Source organism: Chaetomium tenue, assembly GCF_020726465.1.
Source record: "Chaetomium tenue strain MPI-SDFR-AT-0079 chromosome Unknown F5144scaffold_5, whole genome shotgun sequence".
NCBI lineage: Eukaryota > Fungi > Ascomycota > Sordariomycetes > Sordariales > Chaetomiaceae > Chaetomium > Chaetomium tenue.
This window is the reverse complement of record NW_027117333.1, coordinates 2,257,200-2,281,138: the sequence shown is the minus strand read 5'-3', so window position 1 is coordinate 2,281,138 and position 23,939 is coordinate 2,257,200. Positions and strand designations below refer to the sequence as shown.

The 23,939-nt window shown below is 56.3% G+C and overlaps 10 protein-coding genes across 10 annotated transcripts; 3 read left to right on the top strand and 7 right to left on the bottom strand.

Annotated features, from left to right (window-relative positions):
* Positions 1–584: 584 nt before the first annotated feature.
* Positions 585–2,943, top strand: F5144DRAFT_294887 (putative FAD binding protein). Its single transcript, XM_066783841.1, has one exon. It carries the CDS (start codon positions 705–707, stop codon positions 2,715–2,717), a length of 2,013 nt encoding a protein of 670 aa, XP_066641466.1. The 5' UTR covers positions 585–704; the 3' UTR covers positions 2,718–2,943.
* Positions 2,758–4,974, bottom strand: F5144DRAFT_577911 (peptidase S28). The gene is made up of 3 exons (XM_066789231.1): positions 4,560–4,974; positions 3,389–4,506; positions 2,758–3,331 (listed from the first exon to the last, which is right to left on the bottom strand). Exons 1-3 carry the CDS (start codon positions 4,650–4,652, stop codon positions 2,878–2,880), a joined length of 1,665 nt encoding a protein of 554 aa, XP_066641465.1. The 5' UTR covers positions 4,653–4,974; the 3' UTR covers positions 2,758–2,877.
* A 135-nt stretch (positions 4,975–5,109) lies between these two features.
* Positions 5,110–6,070, top strand: F5144DRAFT_577910 (uncharacterized protein). The gene has a single exon (XM_066789230.1). It carries the CDS (start codon positions 5,276–5,278, stop codon positions 5,885–5,887), a length of 612 nt encoding a protein of 203 aa, XP_066641464.1. The 5' UTR covers positions 5,110–5,275; the 3' UTR covers positions 5,888–6,070.
* A 505-nt stretch (positions 6,071–6,575) lies between these two features.
* Positions 6,576–7,020, bottom strand: F5144DRAFT_494698 (uncharacterized protein; the record flags this gene model as incomplete). Its single annotated transcript, XM_066786048.1, has 2 exons — positions 6,576–6,916; positions 6,990–7,020. 2 exons carry the CDS (start codon positions 7,018–7,020, stop codon positions 6,576–6,578), a joined length of 372 nt encoding a protein of 123 aa, XP_066641463.1.
* A 320-nt stretch (positions 7,021–7,340) lies between these two features.
* F5144DRAFT_294791 (uncharacterized protein) lies at positions 7,341–8,373 on the bottom strand. Its single transcript, XM_066783839.1, has one exon. It carries the CDS (start codon positions 8,282–8,284, stop codon positions 7,661–7,663), a length of 624 nt encoding a protein of 207 aa, XP_066641462.1. The 5' UTR covers positions 8,285–8,373; the 3' UTR covers positions 7,341–7,660.
* Positions 8,374–10,289: 1,916 nt separating this feature from the next.
* F5144DRAFT_494212 (nucleophile aminohydrolase) lies at positions 10,290–12,734 on the top strand (the record flags this gene model as incomplete). Its single annotated transcript, XM_066786021.1, has 6 exons — positions 10,290–10,455; positions 10,522–10,578; positions 10,692–10,962; positions 11,089–11,197; positions 11,467–11,545; positions 11,602–12,734. 6 exons carry the CDS (start codon positions 10,290–10,292, stop codon positions 12,732–12,734), a joined length of 1,815 nt encoding a protein of 604 aa, XP_066641461.1.
* Positions 12,735–12,782: 48 nt separating this feature from the next.
* Positions 12,783–14,402, bottom strand: F5144DRAFT_294723 (uncharacterized protein). The gene has a single exon (XM_066783837.1). The coding sequence runs from the start codon at positions 13,983–13,985 to the stop codon at positions 12,831–12,833; it is 1,155 nt and encodes a 384-aa protein (XP_066641460.1). The 5' UTR covers positions 13,986–14,402; the 3' UTR covers positions 12,783–12,830.
* F5144DRAFT_294724 (uncharacterized protein) lies at positions 14,403–15,660 on the bottom strand. The gene has a single exon (XM_066783838.1). The coding sequence runs from the start codon at positions 15,567–15,569 to the stop codon at positions 14,820–14,822; it is 750 nt and encodes a 249-aa protein (XP_066641459.1). The 5' UTR covers positions 15,570–15,660; the 3' UTR covers positions 14,403–14,819.
* Positions 15,661–16,603: 943 nt separating this feature from the next.
* F5144DRAFT_493512 (uncharacterized protein) lies at positions 16,604–18,014 on the bottom strand (the record flags this gene model as incomplete). Its single annotated transcript, XM_066785981.1, has 2 exons — positions 16,604–17,179; positions 17,235–18,014. 2 exons carry the CDS (start codon positions 18,012–18,014, stop codon positions 16,604–16,606), a joined length of 1,356 nt encoding a protein of 451 aa, XP_066641458.1.
* Positions 18,015–19,779: 1,765 nt separating this feature from the next.
* Positions 19,780–23,552, bottom strand: F5144DRAFT_536202 (P-loop containing nucleoside triphosphate hydrolase protein; the record flags this gene model as incomplete). The annotated part of the gene is made up of 3 exons (XM_066787054.1): positions 20,660–23,552; positions 20,507–20,598; positions 19,780–20,434 (listed from the first exon to the last, which is right to left on the bottom strand). Exons 1-3 carry the CDS (start codon positions 23,441–23,443, stop codon positions 19,780–19,782), a joined length of 3,531 nt encoding a protein of 1,176 aa, XP_066641457.1. The 5' UTR covers positions 23,444–23,552.
* Positions 23,553–23,939: the final 387 nt, after the last annotated feature.

Sequence of the window (23,939 nt, the reverse complement as noted above, 5' to 3'; positions counted from 1 at the left end):
TGTGGCCAGGGGGCAGGCAGTAGCAGGCCCCGAGGATCAGCACACAGGCGGCCATTGGACAGCTAACGGGAAGGTGGTCCGGGTCCAGCCCTTCGGGTTCCACCCTGCTGATGCAAGAAACGTGCTCAAAGATGCTCAATAAAACCGGGGAAAGGATGCTAAGGTTCGTTTAACGACGAGGGCGAAACATCAAGGTGGAAAAAGGTGGGAAAACGAGAAACACCAAGGAATCAGATGGGGGGCAAAGCTGGATTTGAGAAGGTTTAGCATGTGGAATGAAGCTCCGTAATTGGCTCTTTCTTTCGCGATTAATATGCTCAGGGACAATTCCACTACCGCCAAACGCTCGGCATATTTCGTAGCCTGCAGTTCGGAATGTAGGTCCCGAGTTTTCGGGAAGGGCAACCGAGCGCGTGGCATGAGCCTCATGGAGATAAGAGCAGGTTGTCCCTGTTTGCCACATGCCTGCCACAGCCTAAGCCCCGAGACATCTAACCGTTGCTCTCCCGAGTGGTCCCACCATCTGTCGTCTTGGTGTTGAGATTTTCGCACACCTTGTACAGTACATGTGCACCTTGATGAGCCGCCTGAACGCTCATCACTTCTGACAAGTCCTACCTTGGACCTGGGGATATCATTCCCCATCTCCCAACCAAGCCAAGACTTCCAAAAACAAAAGTCAACAAACAACACCAACCGCAACCATGGCGCTCACGCCGCGGCACATCCAGAACATGTCGGAGGCGGCCGCCCTCGAGCCGCACTGGGGCTACGCGGACCGCGCCGTGCCCTGCACCAACGACCCCGGCTCCTGCGCCTACCTCGATGTCGTCTACGGCGCCCACGACCGCGGCATGATCTACACGGGCATCTTCTGGCTCACCATCGGCGGCATCCTCCTCGTCTGGGCCATCAGCCGCCGCCTCTTCCCCGCCCGCGAACCCCACGACGACCTCCTCGCCCAGCTCTCCGCCGCCCAAAAAGAGAAACAAAAACAACCCACCACCACCACCACCACCGACCCCGAATCCCAACCCCCCCTCACCACCACCCCCTCCTCCAAACCCCCCACCTCCACCCTCACCCGCCTCCACCACGCCCTCACCTCCACCACCCGGCACCACCTCCTCCCCACAACCCCCCTCCACTTCCTCTTCGGCCACACCACCCGCCTCCAACTGCTCATCCTCGCCCTCCTCACCGCCTACCTCACGCTCTTCACCTTCCTGGGCATGGCCTACGCGACCTGGATCACGCCCATCAAGAACCAGCCCGCCCACATCGTCAACACGCGCACCACCCTCGGCCCCTGGGCCGACCGCGTCGGCGTGCTGGCCTACGCGCTCACGCCTTTGTCGGTTTTGCTGGCGTCGCGGGAGTCGGTGCTGAGTCTGTTGACGGGCGTGCCGTATACGGGGTTTATGTTCTTGCATCGGTGGACGGGGTATGTGATTTTGGTGCAGAGTTTGTTGCATACGCTGGGGTGGGTGTTGGTGGAGGCGTGGCTGTATCAGCCGCAGCCGAGGGTGTGGGAGGAGTGGGTGGCGCAGGAGTATGCGATTTGGGGGGTGGTGGCGTTGGTGTTGTTGGTGGTGTTGTGGGTGTTGTCGTGGGGGGTGGTGGTGAGAAGGGTAACGGGGTATGAGTTTTTTCGGAAGGCGCATTATGTGCTGGCGATGGTGTATATTGGGGCGTTGATCGGGCATTGGCAGCAGTTGCAGTGCTTTTTGGTGCCGGGGTTGGTGCTGTGGGGGTTGGATCGCGGGGCGCGGTTGGTGAGGATGGGGATGTTGCATTATGGGTATTGGTCGGAGGAGGGGGGGTGGGGGTTTAGGGCGGTGGAGGGGAAGGCGAGGTTGTGGAGGGATGGGGAGCTGGGGGATGTGGTGAGGTTGGATTTTGATCATGTGCAGAAGCCGTGGAGTGTTGGGCAGCACTTCTTTTTGTGCTTCACCGAGGGCAGTATTTTCCAGAGCCACCCGTTCACCCCGCTGTCGCTGCCGATGGCGGATGCCGCCGGGAAGGTGAAGCACTCGTACATCTTCCGGGCCAAGGGGGGCGAGACGAAGAAGATCGCCGACGTGCTGGTGAAGAAGGCGGCCGCGGGGACGGCACTCACCACGTCGGTTATCATGCAGGGGCCGTACGGCGAAAACATTGCCGAGGGCTTGACGCAGGACGTCAACGTGCTCTGCGTCGCCGGCGGCACGGGCATTACCTACGTCCTCCCCGTCCTGCTGCGTTTGGTCCGGGAGAGGCCGGCGCCGGGGCGGAAGTTGGAGCTGGTATGGGCCGTCAAGAAGAGGCAGGACCTGGAATGGGTCGAGCCCGAGATGGAGGAGCTGCGCAGGCTGGGTGCTGCTCACGGTCTGCGGATCCGGACCTTCGTCACGTCGGAGTCGCTCACTGTGACGTCCAAGGAGGTCAGAGTGACAGACGACAAGGGGCGGACCGAGTCGGACGACGATATTGAGTCGGTCCAGGGTACGCCATCGACGCGGAGTGGAAACGACCACAGGCCCGATGTTGCCGCCGCGGTGAGCGACTTCGTTGCCGGCGTGGCCCACGGTCAGACACGGGTATTTGGCAGCGGGCCGGTGGGCATGGTCGTGGAGATGAGGGCGGCCGTCGCCAAGTGCAACTCGGGCGGCAAGGTCTGGAAGGGAGAGGAGCGGTTTGACGTGCGTCTCGTTTGCGATGATCGGTTAGAATGGTAGATACCCCTTATTTATGAAGTTATGTCCCGTTTACACAAGTTCCAAACATGCTGGAGATGCCGCTCATACTTGATATGTATGTAATTATCCCCGCCACACATACCCCAGCCCATCAAAGATCCCCCTCATCGGATGCATCTGCTACTCAGTTAGTACCCACTCACGCACGACAGCATTTCCCTCCCCTACAATTCTCTTCCTTCCACTCCTTCAACCACGCCTTCACAAACGCAACCTCCTGGTCCTGCGCATCCGCCACCGGCTTCGGCGGCAAGCCCGGCCTCGTCTCATTCGGAAACAAGCCATTCTCATCCCAGTGGTGCACACCATCCTCGATCAGGATAAACGGCTCGCTGACGGTGCTCTCGCGCTCGGGCAGGCCGATGCGGTGCGGCGAGGCGTAGCGCCACGGATCACACTCGCCGTCGACGTGCGCCAGGCGCGGGTAGCTGATGTGCACGCCGCCGTGCTGGTTGATGCGCTCGATCTGGGGTGGGGTCGTGATGTTGAAGGCTTCGCGGCAGATGATGGAGGTGAAGGGGAGGTCGATGAGGCGAGAGATGAGTGGGAGCTGGTCCGCGGGCACGCCGGAGCCCGTCTGGAAATAGCCCCATCTGTAAGCTGGTTAGAAGGGGGTCGGGATGGTCGGGGTATTGAAGGGCTAAACTTACTCGAAACAGTACTGGTACGCCCACAGCCGCCAGTCCTGCTTGAGGTCGTCCTGCTGGTAGTGGGTCGAGTTGTAACTCGTAAAGCACGCGTCCTGGGAAGGTTTGCCCGACTGGACGCAGTTCTGGATCGCCGTGACGTTGACATAGCCGATGTAGTTGAGGAGCTGGTTGGTGAGAGTGTCTACCTCGTCGCCATAGCCACCCACTTTGATGAGCTCCCGGGCCTCGGACTCGAGACTGGTCAGCTCCGGGTAGAGGTTTGCCGTGGCGGTCAAGTTGTTGCAGTAGTAACCGTACCCGGTGTCGTTCAGTGCGGGGTCCCAGTTAAGGCCCTGCAGGCCGGAGATGCCGTACGAGATGGTGAAGGCGAAATCGTCGTCACGGGTGACGTTGCCCAGCCCAAAGGCGGTCTTTAGGCGCTGCACGTACTCTGTATCGGTCTTCTTGAGGAGGATGTTGTCGACCACGTTTGTCAACTTCTGCGTGGCAAGAATGCAGTCATGGGGCGAGTAAATGCGCGCCGCCTCGTAGTACTGCCAGTAGTCGTAGATGGCCTCGGGAACGCCGGACGACGAGATGGCACCCCAGTAGACATCCGGGTACAGTTTCCGCAGGAAGGCGACAAATGCACCGGCATACGAACCCCCGTAGGCGATGTACGGGTTCTTGGCCGAGGTCAAGTCCAGATGCTCCAGCCCCTCGAACACGACGCGCTCGGCAAAGTAGGCCATGTCGGCCAGCGCTTGGTCCGTCGTCAGGAAGCGGAGGTTCTCGGTGCTGAAGTCGGGGGTGGGGAAACTCTCCCCGTAGTAGCGATGCTCCAAGATGACACCGAGTCCATGGGTGGCCTGAGCCAACTTGGCGACGATGCCCTTTTGAAGGAAGGGAAGCCGGCCTGCGCCGCTGGTTTCGCCGCCCTGCAGAACGATGACGGGGCCACCCTTCTTGTAGTGGCTGGCGTCGAACCAGTATCGTAGGGGAAAGGTCTCGTTCGAGTGCGGCTCATAAAGGGTGTCATTGTGGAAGTGGTCGACCGGCACCTTCAGGGTGCGCGCCGGGTACAGGTCCTGGAGATCTTTCTTCACAAGAACAGATGCTTCTTCGGCGCGACGGTCCAACTGTGCGAGGTCAGGAACGTCATACTCGAGCCCATTAGAATCGAATACCCTACCTTGTTCATAGAGGTCCGTATACCACCATCGATCCCGGCCACGACTTGCGCGAGGCACGCGGCGCCGACCGCAATTGCGCGAAGCACTCCCATTTTAATGACGGCCCCGGGCGATAACGATGCCAGCTGGGAATGAAGAAAAAGGAGCACTCACCTCAGTACCCTTACAACGCGCGATGCGGGCCCTTTTGAGCTTGCTGATGTACCAATTCCAATCTCCAATACCACTTCCCGGGTTTCCGCCGCCAATTGATGTGTGATGGATCTAGGTTGCGCGACCCTCGGAGATGTATCGTCCAGCAAAAGGGGAAGGTAATGCGAGCGGGGGAGGTTGGACTTTACAACTTCCTATTCCAGCCTCCTTTAGGCGGTGCGATCAGCGTCTCTCTCGGGGCCTTGCATTGTGTGATTGGCGAGTGAACCGGGGTTGTTTAGGTGCCGAAGCGCCAAGTGGGCAAAGGCCTTGTGGGCCCGGGACGAAAGATGGGAGAGAAGACATATCACGCCTGGCCGTCATTGTACCTCTTTCTACAACCTTCCAATGTGACATATCCGAGTGGACGTCAATATAACCCCCCAGTGAACTACACGGCTGGAGGAAGCTAGGAAGGATTTTGAAGACCTAGTGATGGCCAAGAATGAAACAATTCTTGTCCCATCAGAGATAAATAGAAGTGAGTTTCAACTTGCGAGTCTCAGCAGCGACAGAGTCATGCATGGAAAAATACGTTGGTGTCAGTTTTGGGGATGCCTGTTTCCTATACCTTGGAAGGGTGGATGGTCCATCTTCAATAATCCCCTCAGTTCCTGACCTTTACTTTCTCTACTCCCCCTCACCCCCTGAATGTCTAATGTTTCTTTCCCACCTCCTCCCAATTTCATTTCTCAGCCCTTGGCTCCGCTCTGTATCTCAAGGCCACCGCCGATATAAGTCTCTAGTAGCTTGCACAATGGTAAAGAACCATCGGCTGCACTCGGCAGCCTGTATGATCCCCATCGACAACGCTTTCCAGTTCAACTTCTTGAGAACAGGAACCCGGTTAAAAGACAAGTCTGGGCTGGCGCCGCACGTTAAAAGCACCGCACCGAGCACAACCATCACAGTTCTCATATTGATAGCTGGGCTGGCGTTGTCGGTGAACCAGACTTTGGTACTGGTCTGGCCGTCAGTTTTGGAAACTTGGATGGGCGAGACGGTGACTAGCCTGGAAGCATATCCAAGACCGACCCTAGTGAGGGAGCTTAATGGGATATCGGCCGGCTGGATGTGTCTCGTCATTGTCGCTCCTGTCGATTTTATGATTCGGTTGCTGGTGCTGGCCCTGTAGATGTGGAATGCCGAACCCCGTCGTGGCGGAACTGCAGTGGGAAATGATGCGAGGACTCGTGAATTGCAGTGTCCCTTTTTTAGCCGGATGATGTAACGTATCCAGTAATTATTGAAAGTAAAAGTTGGCTGTTGTAGAGCATCGAGTGCTCGAACAAAACGGGAGACGATGTTTGATGAAGTGAAGTCTGCCATTTCAGAATCGCTGAGACCTATTTAAGGTGCCGAGTACGAAGTACAAGAGCGGAGCAACGTTTCGCCGCCCTCGCTTTTCACGAATGAGTGTCATCAACACGCCAGCGATGCCACATGGCCAAGGTTGCCTGATGAACATTTGAGTTGGTCGTGATCGAAGATGCAAAAGGACACTATACAGAGGAAATACCTCCTGATTTGCTACTTTCGCCCGTGGCGGATTAAGAAATAAATGTTCTTAAAAGATATGTGCTTTGCCTGTTTTCATTAGGTACCTTACCTACCTAGGTACCTATATTTCCTTCTCCTCATTTCCACATTCCCTCTCTTCTTTTTTGGTATTCTCTTCGTATACAAGGGTATGCCTGCAGCCAACGTGTAACCAACAGGTCCAAGTGCGTTCACAAACCAGACTTATGAATCATGCCTCGACTGTTATGACCTAAAGCCCGCGTTCCCACCGCCGCATCTCCCGAGTCAGTCACCATCCTCCCTCACAGACCCGCCTCCCTCCCAACCTTCGACTCCGACTCCCCCGACGACCTGCCGCCCTCATCCAACCCTCCCACAGCCGCCTCAGTCCCTGAATCGTGCCCCGTCGGGGTTCCCTCGCTGAGAACCGTTCCATCAACGTCAACAATTCTCGGGTACCGAACCACAAACGGCTTGATCACGCCGGTGGCTTCCAGCCTTGCCAGGTTTGCCCAGGCAGCCTCGAGCTGTTCCCTGGTGGGCCCATGGCCGCCTTTGGGACGCGTCTCGCCACTTTCGTCGCTGGGGTGGCTCGCCGCGGCTGTTGGGGGGGTTGGTGTCTGGGGGTTGGGGTTTTCGTTGCCTACAGGATGGTTTAGAGAGCCTGATATCCTGTGGAGGTGGGTGGGCTGGAAGCAGGGTGTCACCAGGCTTACCGGATTTGTTTTCGGGGTTAGAAGATGACATGGTGGGTGGTTGTGTGCAGGTGTGTGCGAGCTACCTGATGATCAGTCGAAACCTGGGTGATGTGTGATTTAGACGAGTCCTGGATAACCGAAGAGAAGAAGGAGATTGGGGAATCACATTTCAGGGCGACGAACCTTACAAGGAGGGGCGGCGGCCTCAGTGCTGGATTTGCGGACTTGAGCGAATCAGATAGTGTTCCCAACAATAATCGCCAACGTACGGACGGGATTAGGCACCCAAGGGACTTTTCTGCACTTGAGTGGTTGGAGGCTTCAGTGCTGCCTTGGCACACAGTTTCGCCCTGTGATGGATGGAAAATGTCCCCCTTGCCATCTTCCTCTGCAAGTGGGTCAATCCCCTGTTTCTGTGCTTGAACTGAGTCTCTTGTGATGCAAATATGTTGTTTGTGAACGGGCACAGCACGAACACCCGGGATTGAAGAACTGAGCAGCCTGAAAAGGGGAAGGGGTAATGTTGACAAGGGGAGTAAAAAAAAAGGGTAAAAAGTACCTCCTGAATGGGATGGACAACAGCGGTAACCGAAAGTTTGAACGCTCTAAGAGCTCAATATTATAGCGGTAGATTCTATCCAGAATAATCACACACAAAAGATGGGAACCCAACTATCCACCGTAGAGACTTAAGCCTCGCACTTGACGTCCGCCGCAAACTCGTGGCTCGCCAGGCTGCTGCCGTCGGTCGGCAGCTCGTTCAGCTCGGCGCACTTGGCCACCAGCTCGATGGTGGCGCATGCCTCCAGGGTGGCCGGGTCCGGCTCGCCGTAAACGAACTGCAGGGTGGTGAAGACTTGTTGGTAGTAAGGAATAACCGCGTCGCAGGCAACATAGGTGCCCTCACCAAGGCCGTTGACGAGGGTACCCTGCGTGCCGACAAAGTTGGGAGTGCCGTAGCCGACGCTGATCTCAAGGATGCGATGGGCCTCGTCCGCAGGCTGCACCGTCAAGCTGAAGGGGATCGAGGCGGGGCTGCCGCCGTCGGTGACGATGCTGCTGGTGCCGCTGTCCGCCGTGCCGTTCTGGTAGAAGAGCCGGGCGCTCGTGCTCGAGAGGACCGCCGCGTTTTGCCCCGCGCCCGTGTGCGCCGTGGAGACGAAAAGGCCCTCGACCGCCTGCGCGAGCTCGCTGTTGCCGCCGGTGACGCGCGCGTAGAGGTTGAAGCCCTTGGACGTCGAGCCTGTCCTCGCTTGGCTGGGGAGAGCGGAAGCCGCCGCCGCGAGGGTAAGAGCTGGGATGGTGAAGCGCATGATGGCGGATTTAGGGTTCGAGTGTTTGGTTTTTAAGGCTTGTTTTGTTGAATGATGGTTTGATGTGTTTGAGTGAAAAAGGGCGAGTGTGTTAAAGATCGGGGACAAGATGGACTTTTAACCTCCACATTGCCGATCCGCTCCTTTCTGGATTTAACGTCAACACTGGTGGGTTCCCGTTTCCGGGTTTCCATTTCCCGCCGCACCTACAGCAGAGAAGGCCAGTTTGGCGTGGCTGGGGAGAACCCGGGTAAGTCGATGTTGCATCGGTTCGTATTGTAGGTCCCTTACCATGCATTAGCACCCTCTGCTCCGGCTCTCTGGTCGCAAGGGGCGAACCTCGATCTCGTATCGTTGGAAGCATGATCGCCATTTATTTGGGTTCTTACTAAGGCTTCGCCGCATATGGCAAGAATGTCAAAAGAGTAAATCAACCAATGGCACCTTGCACGCCGACGTGCATCTTTCTACGTCCACTCCATGTTACCTCGGACCTGCATCAAACTATGCGAGGAGGCTGAGGTCCTGTATAACGTAGTATCAACAGAATACGAAACCGATATTGAGATACCGGTGGCCGGGTAGACGTGATGATGTGCCAGACGGGATCCAATGTCGCCTCAGTTCTGCCGATGAGAAACGATGCATCCTTCGAATCCCAAGGAATAAAGGAGGGATGGAAGGTCAGAAGTGAGCTTGGAGCCCATGCAACGTTCATAACTGTTGCTCTCGCGTCGTGTTGCTGATAGGACTCGGGGTCATTGCTTCAAGTTCAATACCATCCACTTCGCCCCATTGCTTCATTAACTATAAACGCATACGTGCACTGTTGGTTCTCTGTCCACGTCAACTCGGAGGTCCAGTCACCAATCGACCAGTGAGGGGCTTAAAACAACTTGATAGGAATGACACCGAATAAGTTGAGCGACCACATATGCAGCGGCTGACGATTAGGTCTCCTTTATATGTACTTGGTATATCGTCCGCCGTCCCTCTGTCTCCCTGCGAACAGTACCGATTCCTGGAGCGTCTGGCATAATCAGCCAATGATACTTGTTTGCACGCCCATCGCACAACCCATGCAGTCGACAGCTTGATCTGAACCGCGTTTATTGGTGGCCGTCGTGTTCCGTTGTCGCCGTCGAAGCTAACACCAATTCACTTGGAAACCCAAACCTCAGACTTTTCAGATTAAAAAAGGATGTTCCCAGACCCTACCCCGAGGCATCCTCGTTGTCTCCGGGACTCGATTTCCACTTGTTATTCCGGTTCCGTCTCCATCCCCCGACGTTTCAGTTCACGCCTAATTATCGGCACTTGACATGGGATCAGCCTGGCGCCATCACACCGCTAAAGACGACGTCGTGCACGGATTCGTACCAAACCCCAGCGAATAGCATTAACGAAAGCGAGCAATAACATTAGCGAAAGCGAGCGGTCCTTTTGCAGGCTCCCTCTGGCCAAAAAAAAGCCGGACTCGAAAGGGGAGAAAAGATTTAAGAAAAAAGACAGAAGTAAAGAAACTAAGAAAAAGCAAAAGAGATAAAAAGGAAACTGGGCAAAATGAATCAAGCAAAGTAAAAAGTCAAGTTTGGGTTTCCGAATAGGTTTCTTTCGTTCGTCTAGTCCAAGGTTTCGTCGGCATCTAGGAACGCATACTTGGAGTTCGGCTTTTTTGGTCCATGCGTGGCCTGGTAAACGCCACGGTGGTACTTACTGTGTAAGCGTGCCAAAACCGCAGTCCGAGGTTTGGGGTTTGGGGATGAGTGATTCATTCGTGCTCATTGGGCGACAAACATTCACCGTCTTACAGTGAAGATCGTGTCAGGGACGGCATGTGAGGGGCGATTAGGCACCCATTCTAGGAAAAACGGTGCGGTCCTGAACATGTGAGGGGTAATAGATGAATATAAAGGAAAGAGAACCAGACGCAGAGGGCGTTTAGACATGCCAACCCATCCACCACTCGTGCAATAACAATAACCTGAACCGACCCCACAACACCATGTGTGGAATAAGCGTGAGCATTGCGTTGGACCGGCGCCAGCGCCAACCATGCACGCCGGAAACCCGCGCAGAACTCGAGACCAAGCTCAGCAATAGCCTTGACCTGATCGCACACCGTGGCCCCGACGCGAAGGGCATCTGGATCAACGAGGATGCCTCCGTTGGTACAAACTAAACCCCCATCTCACCCCCCGGCCAACACATTACCAACTAACAACCCTCTTTCCTAGGCCTCGGACACAACCGCCTCTCCATCAACGACCTCTCCCCCGCCGGCAACCAACCCCGTGCGCAACGCCCCATATATCCCACTACCCACCCTCCCCGCTCACCAACCCCCCCAGCCCTCCTACTACTTGACCCCTCTCAAACAACCCCCTAACACTGCACCACCCCCTAGACCACTCCCCCTGCAACAACATCCACGCCGTCATCAACGGCGAGATCTACGACCCCTGCAACACCCTCCGCACCACGCTCTCCACCCACCACGGTTACACCTTCCACTCCCACACCGACACGGAACTCGTCCTGGCGCTCTACCTCGCCCACGGCTCCCCCACCTTCCTCACGCACCTACGCGGCGAATTCTCCCTCGTGCTGTACGACGCGCGCGGCCCGGGGCCGGGAAAAGTCATCCTGGCGCGCGACCGCTTCGGCATCAAGCCGCTGTTTTGGACGGTGTGGGGGGAGAGATTACTGGTGGCGGCGGAAGCGAAGGCGTTTTTGGGGTTGGGGTGGCGGCCGAGGTGGGATGGGGAGGCGATTGTGAGGGGGGCGTGGCAAGTGGGGGAGAGGACGCTGTTTGAGGGGGTCAGGAAGGTGGTACCGGGGGGGTGGGTGGAGATTGGGGAGGCGGGGGAGATGGTGAGGGGGACGTATTGGGATTTGGGATATCCGGATAAGGTGAGTGCAGGTGTTTGTTCTTTTGTGTGGTGTGGGTTGGTTTTGGGGGGGCGGTGGTGGTGGTGATCGCTGACGTGTGGGTGATGTAGCGGGTGCCGGAGATGAGGTCGGTCGAGGAGATGGTGCTGGGCGTGAGGGAGCGGTTGACTGAGGCGGTTCGGCTGCGGCTGAGGGCAGATGTGCCGATTGGGATCTACTTGTCGGGAGGGATCGATTCGTCGCTCCTGGCGGGTATCGTAACGCATCTCGTGCGGGACGAGGGAATCAAGATGGGCAACCAGGACGCCACCAGCCGCATTGCCTGCTTCAGCATCGAGTTTCCAGACTCTCAGGCCCACAACGAGTCGGGTATGTAACCTCGAGCTCCCCTGCTAGAACCTGCCAACGCTGACTGACGAGAATAGATATCGCCGAGAGAACGGCCAACTGGCTGGGGGTGCAGATCCTTAAGCAGCGCATGGACGAGGCGGCGCTGGCCGAGAACTTTGCCGACGCGGCCTACCACAGCGAGCACCACAACATGGACCTCAACTCAGTAGGCAAGTTCTGCCTCTCCAAACTCCCGCGCGAGCACGGCTTCAAGGTCGTTCTCACGGGCGAGGGCTCCGACGAGCACTTCGCCGGCTACTCCTTCTTCATCCCCGACATGCTGCGCGAGCCCGACCTAGCCATGCCCGAGTCGATTCTGGCCAGCAACCCCGAGCTGCGCACCGATCTGCTGCACAGGACGGAGCAGACCATCGAGGCGGGGGTGCGCCACGCGCAGTCGGGCACAGCCCAGCATGTGGGCGACTCCGAGGCATCTCACGAACTCAACGGCGTTAAAATCCTGAACTGGACCCAAGCGTGGCAATCACCGCTCAACGTCATCTCGCCGCACTTCCGCGAACGATGGGCCAACGCCGATGGCCAGCTAGCAAAAGCCAAAGAGATACCAGCCTCGGCCAAGGAAAAGATCAGGACGGCATGGCACCCGCTGCACTCAGCACAATACCTCTGGACCAAGACGCTGCTAGCTAACAACCTGCTAACCTGCCTCGGGGACCGCACCGAGATGGCGCACAGCATCGAGGCGCGGCCGCCATTCCTGGACCACGCGCTGTCCGAGTATGTCAACGGGCTCCCGCCGAGCGTCAAGCTGGCGTACACACCCCAGGCGGAGGCGGGGGCCAAGAAGTCGGGCACGCCCTGGGACGCCCGCGGGGCCATCGCCAGCTCGTTCACGGAGAAGTGGATCCTGCGCGAGGCGGGCAAGCCGTACATCACGCAGGAGCTGTACGAGCGGAGGAAGCACCCGTACTTGGCTCCGAGCAAGTGGCCCCGGGATGGGCCGATGCATAAGAAAATGCGGGAGATCTGTACGCAGGAGGCGGTGGAGAAGCTCGGGTTCGTGGACTGGGAGGTTGTGAAGAAGGCGTTGGACACTGGGTTCGGTGATGACGCGGACAACATGGCATTTAGAGTTCTGGTTGTTGTCGGGGGTTGGGTGTCGATCGGGGAGAGGTTTGGTGTCCAACGGGCGGAGCTAGATGTTTGAAGGAGAGTACGGGGGGTATCCTGGAAAGAGACCTCATTATACTCGAAATATGTCAAAACGAGTGTCTATATGAACCGAGTAAAAGACGATCAGGTACTACCAGACCATGCCATGGCTCCGCGTCCCCGCGCTGGGATCACCCCTCTTCTTCCGTCGCCGGACCGAGTTCCCACGGAACAGGTCCTTCAGGCCCATGATGCCCATGCCAAACAACGACGCAACGAGAATGACCGCAATACTCAAATTGACAATGACCGGGAACCACAAAGATGCATCCATAAAACTGTTCCACGCCCCGGTAATTGTAAAGTCTTCTCCCTTGACCTCCATGACAGCCAGGCTGACCTGCATCGAGTTGAGCACGACCGAGCAGACGGCGAAGACGGTGATGATGGGGGCCAGGGTGTGTTCGAGAAACGAGCCCCATTGGGGGTAGATGTGGAAGTAGGCCAGGCTGAACTTGAACAGCATAGCGGCGCGGTTGATGCGCGTGAGGCGGAGCTCGCCGTAGTGGTAGCGGCGGTTGACGTGGGCGTCACCGACCCGGGCGAACGGCTCGATGAACTCGCACCACTCCTCGTACGTTGGCAACTCGCCGTTCCCCTTGACTGGGATCAGGTGCAGGTTGCAGGCTTCGTGGAAATCAATCTCGTATTGAATCAGCATGTAATAGCTGCGGATAAAGCCGAGGCAGGCGCCGTAGAGTTCCTTATTGGCATTTTCGAGGAAGACCCAGAAGGCTTGCGAGTAGAAGTAAGCCGGAATGGGCTTGATGAAAATGAGCTCGTAGTACCAGACTAAGTGCAGACCAGGGTTTTCCGACACCTTGACCTCGCGCGCGTGTGACTTTTGGTGGTGTAATGGCATGATGTGGGTGTACGAGGGCGTCTGCACGAAGATGTACCGCATCCACGGTAATAGCTCATCCAACCCCTTGGTACTGTGGCATTTCTCGAGATACTCGAGAAGGGGGTCCTTGTTGGCATCAACATTGTGCCCGTGTGTCTTGTCTAGCCGTATGCGGGGCTGCCCGGGCAGGTATTGTTTCCTCCCCGACTTTGCTTTTAGGATCTTTCTTGTTTGCTTTTCCGAGAGTTCAATCGACGCGTACTCGAGGTCGTCATTGAACTCCAACGCTAAGCGGTCGAACGGCGTGAATGTATCGTACGACTTGTTAACACCGGGAGTCGACGGGTCGGACTGCGTAGTCGCCGACTCGTTCACCACGGAAGTGGGCGGCTCGGGCGCCATGGCTACTGCTGCTGGCGGTTGCGTGGTTGCGCGGTTGCGCGGTTGCGTTGCCGGGTTTCGATGTCGACCGAGTGGAGGGCGGGGAGCTGCTGCTGCGGTGTCGGATCAAGGCCGTGAGTCCTGCGAGCTGCTTTTACGGTGATCCTCTGCTCGCCGCGGGTTGAGGGGGATTCTCAAGAAGCCCGGCTTGGGGCGAGCCCATCATTTTGAATCAGCTGGACGCCGTTGGCAGCACAAGACGGCGGCACGGGAACCCGCGAGGCTTGGGCGGCCCCATGTCGAGGCCTACCTTGGCGCCAATCCACGACGACAGCGGGCCACTCCCGGGGCGCGATCACACCCTCCGGCGACGCGCCGCAGCCCCCACCCACTCGAGACGACTGGGCGGCTGACAGTCCTCCACCACATTTGTGCTGCGTATAGCTGAAAACGACGTCCCGAGTCTGAATTTCGACGGCCCGAGGAAACACAAGACCCTTTACACAAAGTCAGAACAGAACAGGCAAACAGCGCGCGGTCCCGAGAGAGACGGCAACTCACATTTGGCCCCCCCTCAGTCAAAACCAACAGCAAAGCCCGACGAGGCAGTGCGCAGCGGGGAACCAGAACACGGCGGCAAATGCAACGGCACACCAACAACCTTTCGGCGCTCAGCCCCACCTGCGGTGCAAGCTCACACCAAACGACAGGGGTTTTAACATCGTAAATAGTAAGACAAGACAACGGGTATCGCGCGATGAGGTAAACTAAACCGGCCCTCTTATGCGTATGCACAGCCATACGTGGCAAATCCAGAACAGAAAGCCAAAACAGATATCCAACCAGACTTAGGCTTCAGTCATCACCAGTCAGGTCAATAACCTCGAATGGACGATTCTTGGCGCCTCGGAAAGAGTCCGCTGGCGGCCCAACCTCCATCTTAATCCTAACAGAGTTTGTTTTCACCCTAGAATGACTCGGCGGCGTAGGGACCGCGTTGAGGCGGGCCGAGGAGATCGGGCCGAAGACGCGCGGAGATGGCGAGGAAGGCTGCATTGAGGCTGCAGCGGCCCGGGGGGCTGAAACGGTGACCGACGGTCTCGGTCCCCTTGCTGCGGTACCAGACGTCGCACGGCTGCCCAGCAAGCTTCTCGGTGAGCCTTGCAAGGCTGTGGGTTGTGCCGAGGATGGGGTCCTGGGAGGCGGGGCCTTTGGGGTAGAATGCGGCCGAGAGTTGGATGCCGAGACCAGGGTTGGGTGCATCCGCTCTTGCGCGCCTTCGGCCCCGGACCAGTAGGACTTGAGCTCCTTGAGACGCATCGAGTTCCACGCCCTTGACACAGCCTGCACATCGGTGTCGGTGGCCGCCGAGGGGTAAGTCCGCGATGGAGTGGCTGGAGTTAAGAGTCCGTCTCGGTCGTGGTTGGCCTTCTTGGGGTTGTGTGGAGTGCGTGCAACAGTTCTTGCGTATGGAGCGGGTGCTGCTTGACTAGTCGAGTAAGGCGAGGGAATGGGGCTGTTGCTAGAATGATGGCGCCCTTGTGGATTTGGTCGACGAATGCTTCCTAACCGATGTGCTGAGCCGGACGAAGCTGCTGGGACCATCGAAGCAGGAGGCTGGTATGGCTTGGGCGGACCCCCCAGCTTAGGTAAATGGTCTAAACTCTCGATGGGAACTGGGGGAGGCCCTTGAGACGACTGAGTAGATTGGAAGCCCCAAATTCGGGCGTATTCGACACCGAGAATTTGACGCAGGGCCGGGCCGTCCAACTTTCGTATGTTAATACTAGCTCTTTCTTGGTTTTCGGCCCAGCTCCTCCGGCTCGGGGCATCGATGTTCTGCAGCTTCCTGACGACAAGCGAACCGTCCTCGATTGCGAATAAACATCCATTGTTCTTGTAAGCGTGGGGAATCAGATACGTATTGAGATGGTGCACCTTCGACCGTGAAACCGGGGGGAAGCAAGCCGCGGGGACGCTGCTTTTGAGAAAACGATAGAACAAGTGACAGAGATCGCAGCAACAGTCGATCTCCTTGCTCTTGGGAGTCCATGTAGACGGCAGCGGGCCGACACAGCGAGCAAAGTATGTTTCGAGCAATGCGGCGAAGAGATGACGATACCGAGGCGTGGACAGTGGAGCAACTTTTTCCTCGAGGACCTTGATAAGGCGACCAAGAAACGGAATCCAAAAACAGGCAAACTCTTGCCGTAGGATCAGTCCAACATTTGCGACGACCTTGGATGCGAAACATGCTACGAGACCATCCTCTCCATCGGCCAGTAGCTTGGAGATGACGCTGGCGAGTTGGTCGGCGTCGACAGCTCCGGCATATCCCGGTTTGTAGGTGAATCGGTCAGAAGATACACAGCCGCGACATTGAAGTACGTGTGAACCCCTCCGGAAGAGCTTGGATACATCGAGATTGCTGATGAGAAGCCGTGCTACACGGTTAAAAAGTGGTCCGAGGGCTGACGGGATGGGTGCTTGGGTCGAGGTCCCGTTTACGGCGCGGAGACGGAGGCCATCTAAGACGCCAAGTAAAAACGACGAGTTCGAGGGGTTATTCTCGACGATCCGGAGCAGTCTGCATGTATTAGTTCGTGCTCGAGACATGAATGAGATAGGATAGCCAACGCTTACTTGGGCACTTCCCTTCCTTCGGAGTCTTCCGTGGCGCATAACATATCGACTACAAAACGGCCAATGTAAGAGCAAGACCCCTTGGTGTCAAACGCTTCCGGGAAACTGCCAATTAATCGCCGTGATATTTCTTTCGGCTCGTTTTCTGATGTAGCAGAATGGGGCGAGGAGTGTCTTTTCTCGACTTTCAGCAAGGGCCCCGACCCCGAAGCCACCTGGTCAGTGGACCATGTGAAGATGCTCAGAGGGCGTCCTCCAAGGTGACGTGCGATTTCCTCGAGGAAGTCCCAATCTTTGAGGTTCACTACCTCTACAAGAAGGTCGTGGAGGATAGGTCTCGACAACACAAAGAGGCCCTTAGCCTCATCCAGCTGCCATATCCTGGCACAGAGCTCCTTGAAAACCGGTAGAAGGCGGTCACGGTTACTTGACTCCGCTATTCGAGCTCTGAAGTAGTTTGCAAAGCTGTCGAGAAGTGCATCCCGAGAGAAGCACAGAGCGGACGTCGAAGGAATGGATGTGTACTGCATCAGGAAATCCACCACACTGTCTCGTGGAGCCAGCATCACGGCCTGGAAAGTCGAGATCAGTATCCGCCCGTGTCCGTGAAATTCGAGCCGAAAAAACACTCACTACTTCAGAACCAGGGAGTTGGACTCCCAACGAAGGCACTCTCGCCTGCAGCAAGTTGTCGTCGACCGGGATGTCGGAAATCAGCTCGTGGCCGTGCCGGTCGACCAAGCTGCGGACGAGGTAGTCCGGTGTCGGCCCACCATCCTCTCTGTCGAGTAGGGCAAGGAAGATCTCAAGATGGACTTCGCCAGCCATCCGGTCAAGCGTTTCCATAACCACGACGTCCCGTCCAAGGAAAGGCTCCGGCGGAAATTGGTTCTCGTCGTATGTGTGGTCGAGTCTGTAGTAGAGGTGGCTCGTGCGTCGTGATGTTTTGTCTTGCCCGACCCATTCTCTCAGCACATCCCGCAGGCCATGTGCGCCGTCCTCTTCTACCGGGGCCGGGTCGGCAGTCGAGCTGCGGAGGCAATCCAGCTCGAGGAGAAAGTCGGCCTTGAAATCATCAAGTGCATCTTTTTGCAGCTGCTCTATGAAGCTCCGCGAGCGGTGATATTGAGATCTCTGGGATTCTTGGGATTCATCGTTGTCTTCCTCTTCGTCCTCGTCTTCGTCCTCGTCCTCATATTCGTCTTCGCCTTCGTCCTCGTCTTCGTCTTCCTCCTCGTCAGAGCCGTATTCGATACCAAAATCTTCGGGGAGCCCGTCGTGTTCCCTGTTCAAGTCTAAGGCGTCCGACTCGCTGTCGCTGCTCAAAACAATGACTTCAGAAAACCGCCCTCTCTTGGGTGTGGGTGCGCCATTATCCAAGTTCGTTGTCGCATAGGTCCGTTTCATCGGGCGTGGCATTTTGTGGCTTCCTTTTGTGGCATTTGGGGCGTGTCACGAGTGAGACGCGCCGGTGGACGCGCCTGCAGCTCTGCCGCTGTCTTGCATTGAGCTGCAGCTGCCCCACCTCTCAAAGCGGGCCAGCCCCGCGACCCACACCCACCGAGCCCCCCTTGCCCACCATGCTCCAGTGGGGTTGCAGCAAATCCAAGCCGTTCTCTCAACTCCCCAACGACACAAGTCCTCCACGCGCCTTGAATCCTACCTGAGTTTCGATGATAGCCGGGGCGGGGACATTACGAACCGACCCCAATTTACTAGCCGGCTTTGGGCCTCCTCCCTGGGAGAAGAACAGAGGTCGTAAATGTGGTCTAGTCTTAGCCTTCTAACAACCGAAACGCTGTATTACTGTGGTGACATCGAGACGCTTTTGTCCCAGCAAGCCTGAGCATATCACTCTACCCTAGGCGGAGACGGCAAATCGCATCACATAACGTCCAAGGTGAACTTCAAAAATATCAAAGTAAGTACTAGAAAGATGAAAGTACCTATTCTATATAAGTAGTATATTAGAGTTTCGGTTGGTATTGCCGTTGCCCTTGTCTTTGTCCATGCCATTGTCATAACTATTACCATCACCGTTACCCTTTCCATCTCCATTGCCATTGCCATTGCTGTTGCCATTGCAGCTACCGTAAATCAGTGCTATCTTGGATCCGTAAGGCTCTTGCCCGAATTGAATGTATTAACGCTACTGCCGAGTTTGGCAAGTCTCAAGAGGACAATAAACACCTAATAGTAGCGGCTTGGCCTGGCAGAACCAAACCCCATCGCCGTTCGTTCTCCCATCAATCAAAAACTAGGACTATAACGATATCGTTTTAGAGAATCGCCACACCACGTTCCAGGGCCATCTCGCGGTCGCCTCGCCATTCGTTCTCCCATTCATTAGAAACTAGGACGATAACCATGTTGTTCTGGAGCGTCACCACGGCTCGGGCCCGCGTGGCCTCTCTTTTGCCAAAACCCTGACCCCATCGCGCACCACCCGCCGCCAAAAAGGGACCGGACAGAAGCCATCACCATCTGTTCTGGCGCTCCGGGAAGCCGGCGCCCTCGACGAGAAGCTTCAGTACCAGCCAGGGCATGAGATATACACCCAGTACCATGACTACAAAGCTGTACACAAGGTAGCTAAGGCTACTAATAAAAATATAATGAAATGAGAACGCTACGAAGCAAGATCGGATAAAGGAGGACTATAAAGTCCTAGTTGCACGAGCAGCTGAAGTAGCGGAGAAGGAGATGGCGTATGCCCCCTACACATAACCCCCCATTATGCTACGAAGTAAGCTAATCGTTGGGCTTGATATATAGGTACCTAGGTACGCCGAGGAGCGCCAGAGATTCAACGAGCGCTGGAAGGATATCCTTAAAGCAAAGGGCAATCACGAAACCCATGTTGAAGCGGCGGACAATGCGAGAAAAAGGCCGGGTGCCAAGAGGTTCGAAGAATGACGGCAAAACATGGTGTGGGAGAGGGTACCGCAGGGCCTTATCGACAGGTTTATTGATTCGATGTCCCGTCGGCTGGCTGCACGTAGGGCGAAAAGCATAGGGTTAGTGTAGCAGATATTGAAGCCCTGCCAAATGCCTATATTTCCCAGCACTCCATTTTCCAATTCCAGTGGTGTGTTTGAGCTGTGGTTGTTACAATGTGGGTTGTGGTTATGCAGCCCAAGATGGAAGTGCGGACGTACTTGTTGACTATGGCTTAACTTGATTCCATCCTCCCCTCTGGCCCGATTCTGTCCTCCCCTTCATCATCTGATTCTGCAAACCGGACGCGAGCCCTCTTCTTCACCGGGACGCCACCACCATCCGCAGTCAGCGTGTCCACACCCAACACCGCACCCTCACCCGGCGATCTCCTCTTTCTCTCCCCCTCCGGCACCACCACTCCATTCCTCTTCCCCTCCACCCCACCACCCACCGCAATCAAATCCTGATCCGGATGCTCCAACCCACCCCCCGCCGTCACCCCCCCAAAAATCCTCAACGGCCTCTCCAACCTCGCCATCTCCCCCTCCCCAGCACCACCACCACCCCCCTCCGCCATCTCCACCCCCATCCCCAAAATCCTCACATTCAAAATCCACTCATAAATCGGCCTATCATCCAGAATCGACCGACACCGCCACACCTCGGCCGCGGACATCTCCGCGCGGCGACGCACGACCACCTCCTCGACGCTGCCGCGCAGCACTAGGGTCTCGACGGCGACGGGCCGCCGCTGGCTGATGCGCCGCGCCCGCCCGATCGCCTGCGCCTCGACCTGCGGGTTGAGCACCGGGCTGAGGAAGTAGATGCGCGAGGCGGATTGCATGTCGAGACCGAAGGCCGCTTGGGTGATGTCCATGAGGAGGACGCTGGTTTGGAAGGGGGGGGGGTTAGTGTGGGGTGCTTTTTTGGGGGGACGAGGGAAGGGGAGGGGTGGTTACCGGAACTTGGGGTTGTGGTTGAAGGTTGTGGCGTATTGGGCCCTTCTTGCTGGGGTGAGACCTTTGGCGTAGATCAGGTGCTGGACTTGGAGCTGTTGTTGATGGGTTAGCAGAGTGAGGCAGGGCGAAGAAGGAGTAATGCAAAACACCCACTATCTCGAGAACACCAGCAATGTAGTATGCCACATTATCGTTTTCATAAAAGACGATGATCTGTGCCGATTCTTGGTACTTCACAACCTGGTCGATCAGGTAGGAAAGCTTCGCGGAGGCTGTCGAAATGAGCTGGGTCTGGGCAAGTTGCGCGGCGACGCCCGACCCATGGTCTTCCAGACCGGAAGTGACCTGTGTTTCTTCCGTCTTTGGCAGCCCCTTGGTGAAAACAGAAGAGCGCCGTTTGTTCGAAGAATTGCTATCTTGACCTAGCGGCGTGTTCCCAGCAAGCGTCTTCGGTGGCCTTCCCTCGGTTTCTGGGACCTGCTCCTCAATCCCCTTCAATCGTTCTTCCCAGCCACGTGCGGCAAACCGTCCAGTCTCGAACATGATCTGTAGTGATGCTGGAGCATCAATCAAGGGGTGGAGGAACTTCTGGAGTTCCGATATCATACGCGAGTCTGTGCATACCGGATCTCCCTCGCGTAGATCGAGGGACCACTCCCGACCTGCGTTCCAGGGAAAGTTTTGGACGTACAGTGGGACTTCGCGGAATAAATTGGCACATAGCTTGATGTTGTTCTTCTCAGCCAGCCGTCCAAACTTGATGGCATCGCGCAACAGCGCCTCGTCCTCGGCGCTAATTTGAACCTCGCCCTCTTCCAGAAAGGTTTCGGCAGTAGCTATGGCTTTTTGGATTTGGTCAGGCGAAAAGAACGAACCACCAAAGAAGCTCGCCTGCCTGAGATTGTACACGAGCTCAAGTAGTGACTTTCGCTGCCGCGGGTGAAAGAAGTAATCCTGGTCTGTTCGTTGTGACTGGACAGCGTTGAAGATGATCATCATGGAAAATAGGTTGAGCACCAGTCGATCTTGGAAGCACCCGTCGAGGTACACGAGCTTCTCGTCAACGGTCGGGAGTAAAGTACCGAGATCCGGCAGCCGATGTCTAATTATCAATGACTCCAAGGTTGCCTTGAGACAGTCGGGGCGGCCGGTGCCTCGAGGGTGGGCTGAGTGTGGCTGCATGACATAAATGGCCCAGTCTGCTGGTGGATCTCTTGCCTCGGTGAAGGTTTTTGCCCAGGGCTGCATGCGCACATACAACATAGCGATCGAGCCGATGCGTTTTAGATCATCCTTTTCGAGGCTCAGGGAAGTCTCGGCCCGCCGTCGGCCGTCGGAATGCGGGCTAGGCGTGTCGTTTACTCCGAACAGTCCCTTGGATGGCGTTCCAGTCACGATCCACCTAGCTGAAATTTGCAGCTGGTCGATTATCAGATGCAAATTGCTCTTCCTCCCTAGTGTCGAGTTGCCCAGTCTGTGGCCCTCGTCAACGATACACCGTTTGAAGTGGATCGATGCTAGAGGGCTCGTGAGGACTTTGCGTTCATTATATTCGACGTCGACATCATCTAATAATTTTTCAAATGGGGTCGACGAAAATAGAATAATGTCATATTCGACAAGCTTTTCGACTGGCGGTAGGACCTGCTTCTTGTCGACAGTCAGGACTTCTAAACCGGACGTGTGTTTGGCGATTTCTTCCTTCCACTGCTGTACCAGGTTTGGGGGCACAATCACAAGAGAAGTGTGACTGAGATACACCTTTTGGGGAGTCGTCCCTGCCACTGCGTATCGCCCTCCTCTGTAAAGAGACCGGGGTGGCCGGGGGAGATTATAGAACGCAGGGTTTCGTCGAATTGCGTCGACACAGAGAGGGTAGTCGATGCCGTCTGGCTCGAGAGCGCCAAATACCGTTCTCCAGGGGACGGAATGGCGCGTGATGCAAGAGGCGGCTATATCAGCGAGGCTCCCAACCTTGGGGCGGACAACAGGCTCGGCGGTCCGCAAATGGTCGGGTGTGGCGGAAGGGATATGTCTGGTCGCTAGAATGAGGGCGAGACAGATGAGGGTTTTCCCCGCGCCCATTTCTTCGGCAAGAATACCGCCACAAGGCCCGTCGTAGTATCTAGGCTCGAGCAGACCACTTCCGATAACCGGGTCGTAGTACCAAGGTTTCCCCAGCTGATCGACGACCTTCATCAGACGCGGGTCCAGCACCTTCCGGCTCTGAGACTCCCTCTGAAGCATTAAGGCTGCAGACCGGCGTTGATACGCATAGAGAGTGGTTGACAGGCCAGGCATCTTGCTGTTTATCAGCGTGTAGGCGGCATCGCGGGCGTCATAGTCGGGAATAGCGTCTAGGTCCGGTTGAGGAGACGGTATGCTGTTGAACATCTGCAACAAAGATTGCTTCTCACCGTTTTGCGAGTCGGCTGTGCTCTGGGAACTTCCAAACAGTAATGGGCTTTGAGACGGTTCACCCTTCGATTGTCCCTGCCAGGTACTCCCCGAAAAGTCCAGCTGTGCTAGGAGGCTCAATCTCGCCTTCAACCGAGACGGACTCCGACGAGGTATGGTGCGGTTTCCAACATCGTCTGGAAGAAGGTAGACACGGATAATGACGTGCTCATTTGAAGTAAGACTCATATGAATCCAGCGGTTGCGCAGCAGGTCGGCGAAGGATGAAAGACACCCAGAGGATATGAGCTGATGTTGGATCTCTTGTTCCAGAAACCGGAAGGATAGGTTTTGGTCGACCTGGCCAACCTGGCGAGCTTGGCCGCTTCGACCTTCGATTCCATCCTCCACTGATCTTCTAAAAGGGCCAAAGTGATGCCATTGTCCTGGCTCAATGAACGACAGAGTCCCCACGGGAAGTCGCGAGTCGGACTTGTCCAGAACCAGGCACCCCGCCGCAATGTGGGACCCTAGCTCCATTGGCGGTCTTAGTTTCGGGGATGGAAAAGCTGAAGTGGAAGGACTTGCCGCCTCCCACGCCGAAGCATTGTTGGGTCAGATGAAAATTGCACTGTGGACTGTTGCCTGGTGTGTCAGAGCAGGTACGATGAAGCCAATACCAAGCGATAACATTGGAGCTGCGCGGTACAAGTGGGTCTGGGGTGCATGAGGAGTCCATCTTTGATTGGTGGCGTTTGTGGGGGTGGCAAAGGATTGGCTGCTGAAGATGGGAGGAAGGAACCTCAGTTTCCCATCGTCCCCGTTGTGCAGCTCCGTGGCTCGTAGGAAGCCTGTTTTGGAAATCTTATGTTGCAGTAGGTTGTCATGAAGTCTTTCGAGTATTAAAAACTACCTATGTTGTAACCCGCAGCTCATCAATGTCTTAGTTTCTATGTCGAAGGCGCAGAAACCTCTCGAGGAACGTACATACAATTTCACGAAGTACCTTCAGGGACTTACCATCTCCGGCTTCTCA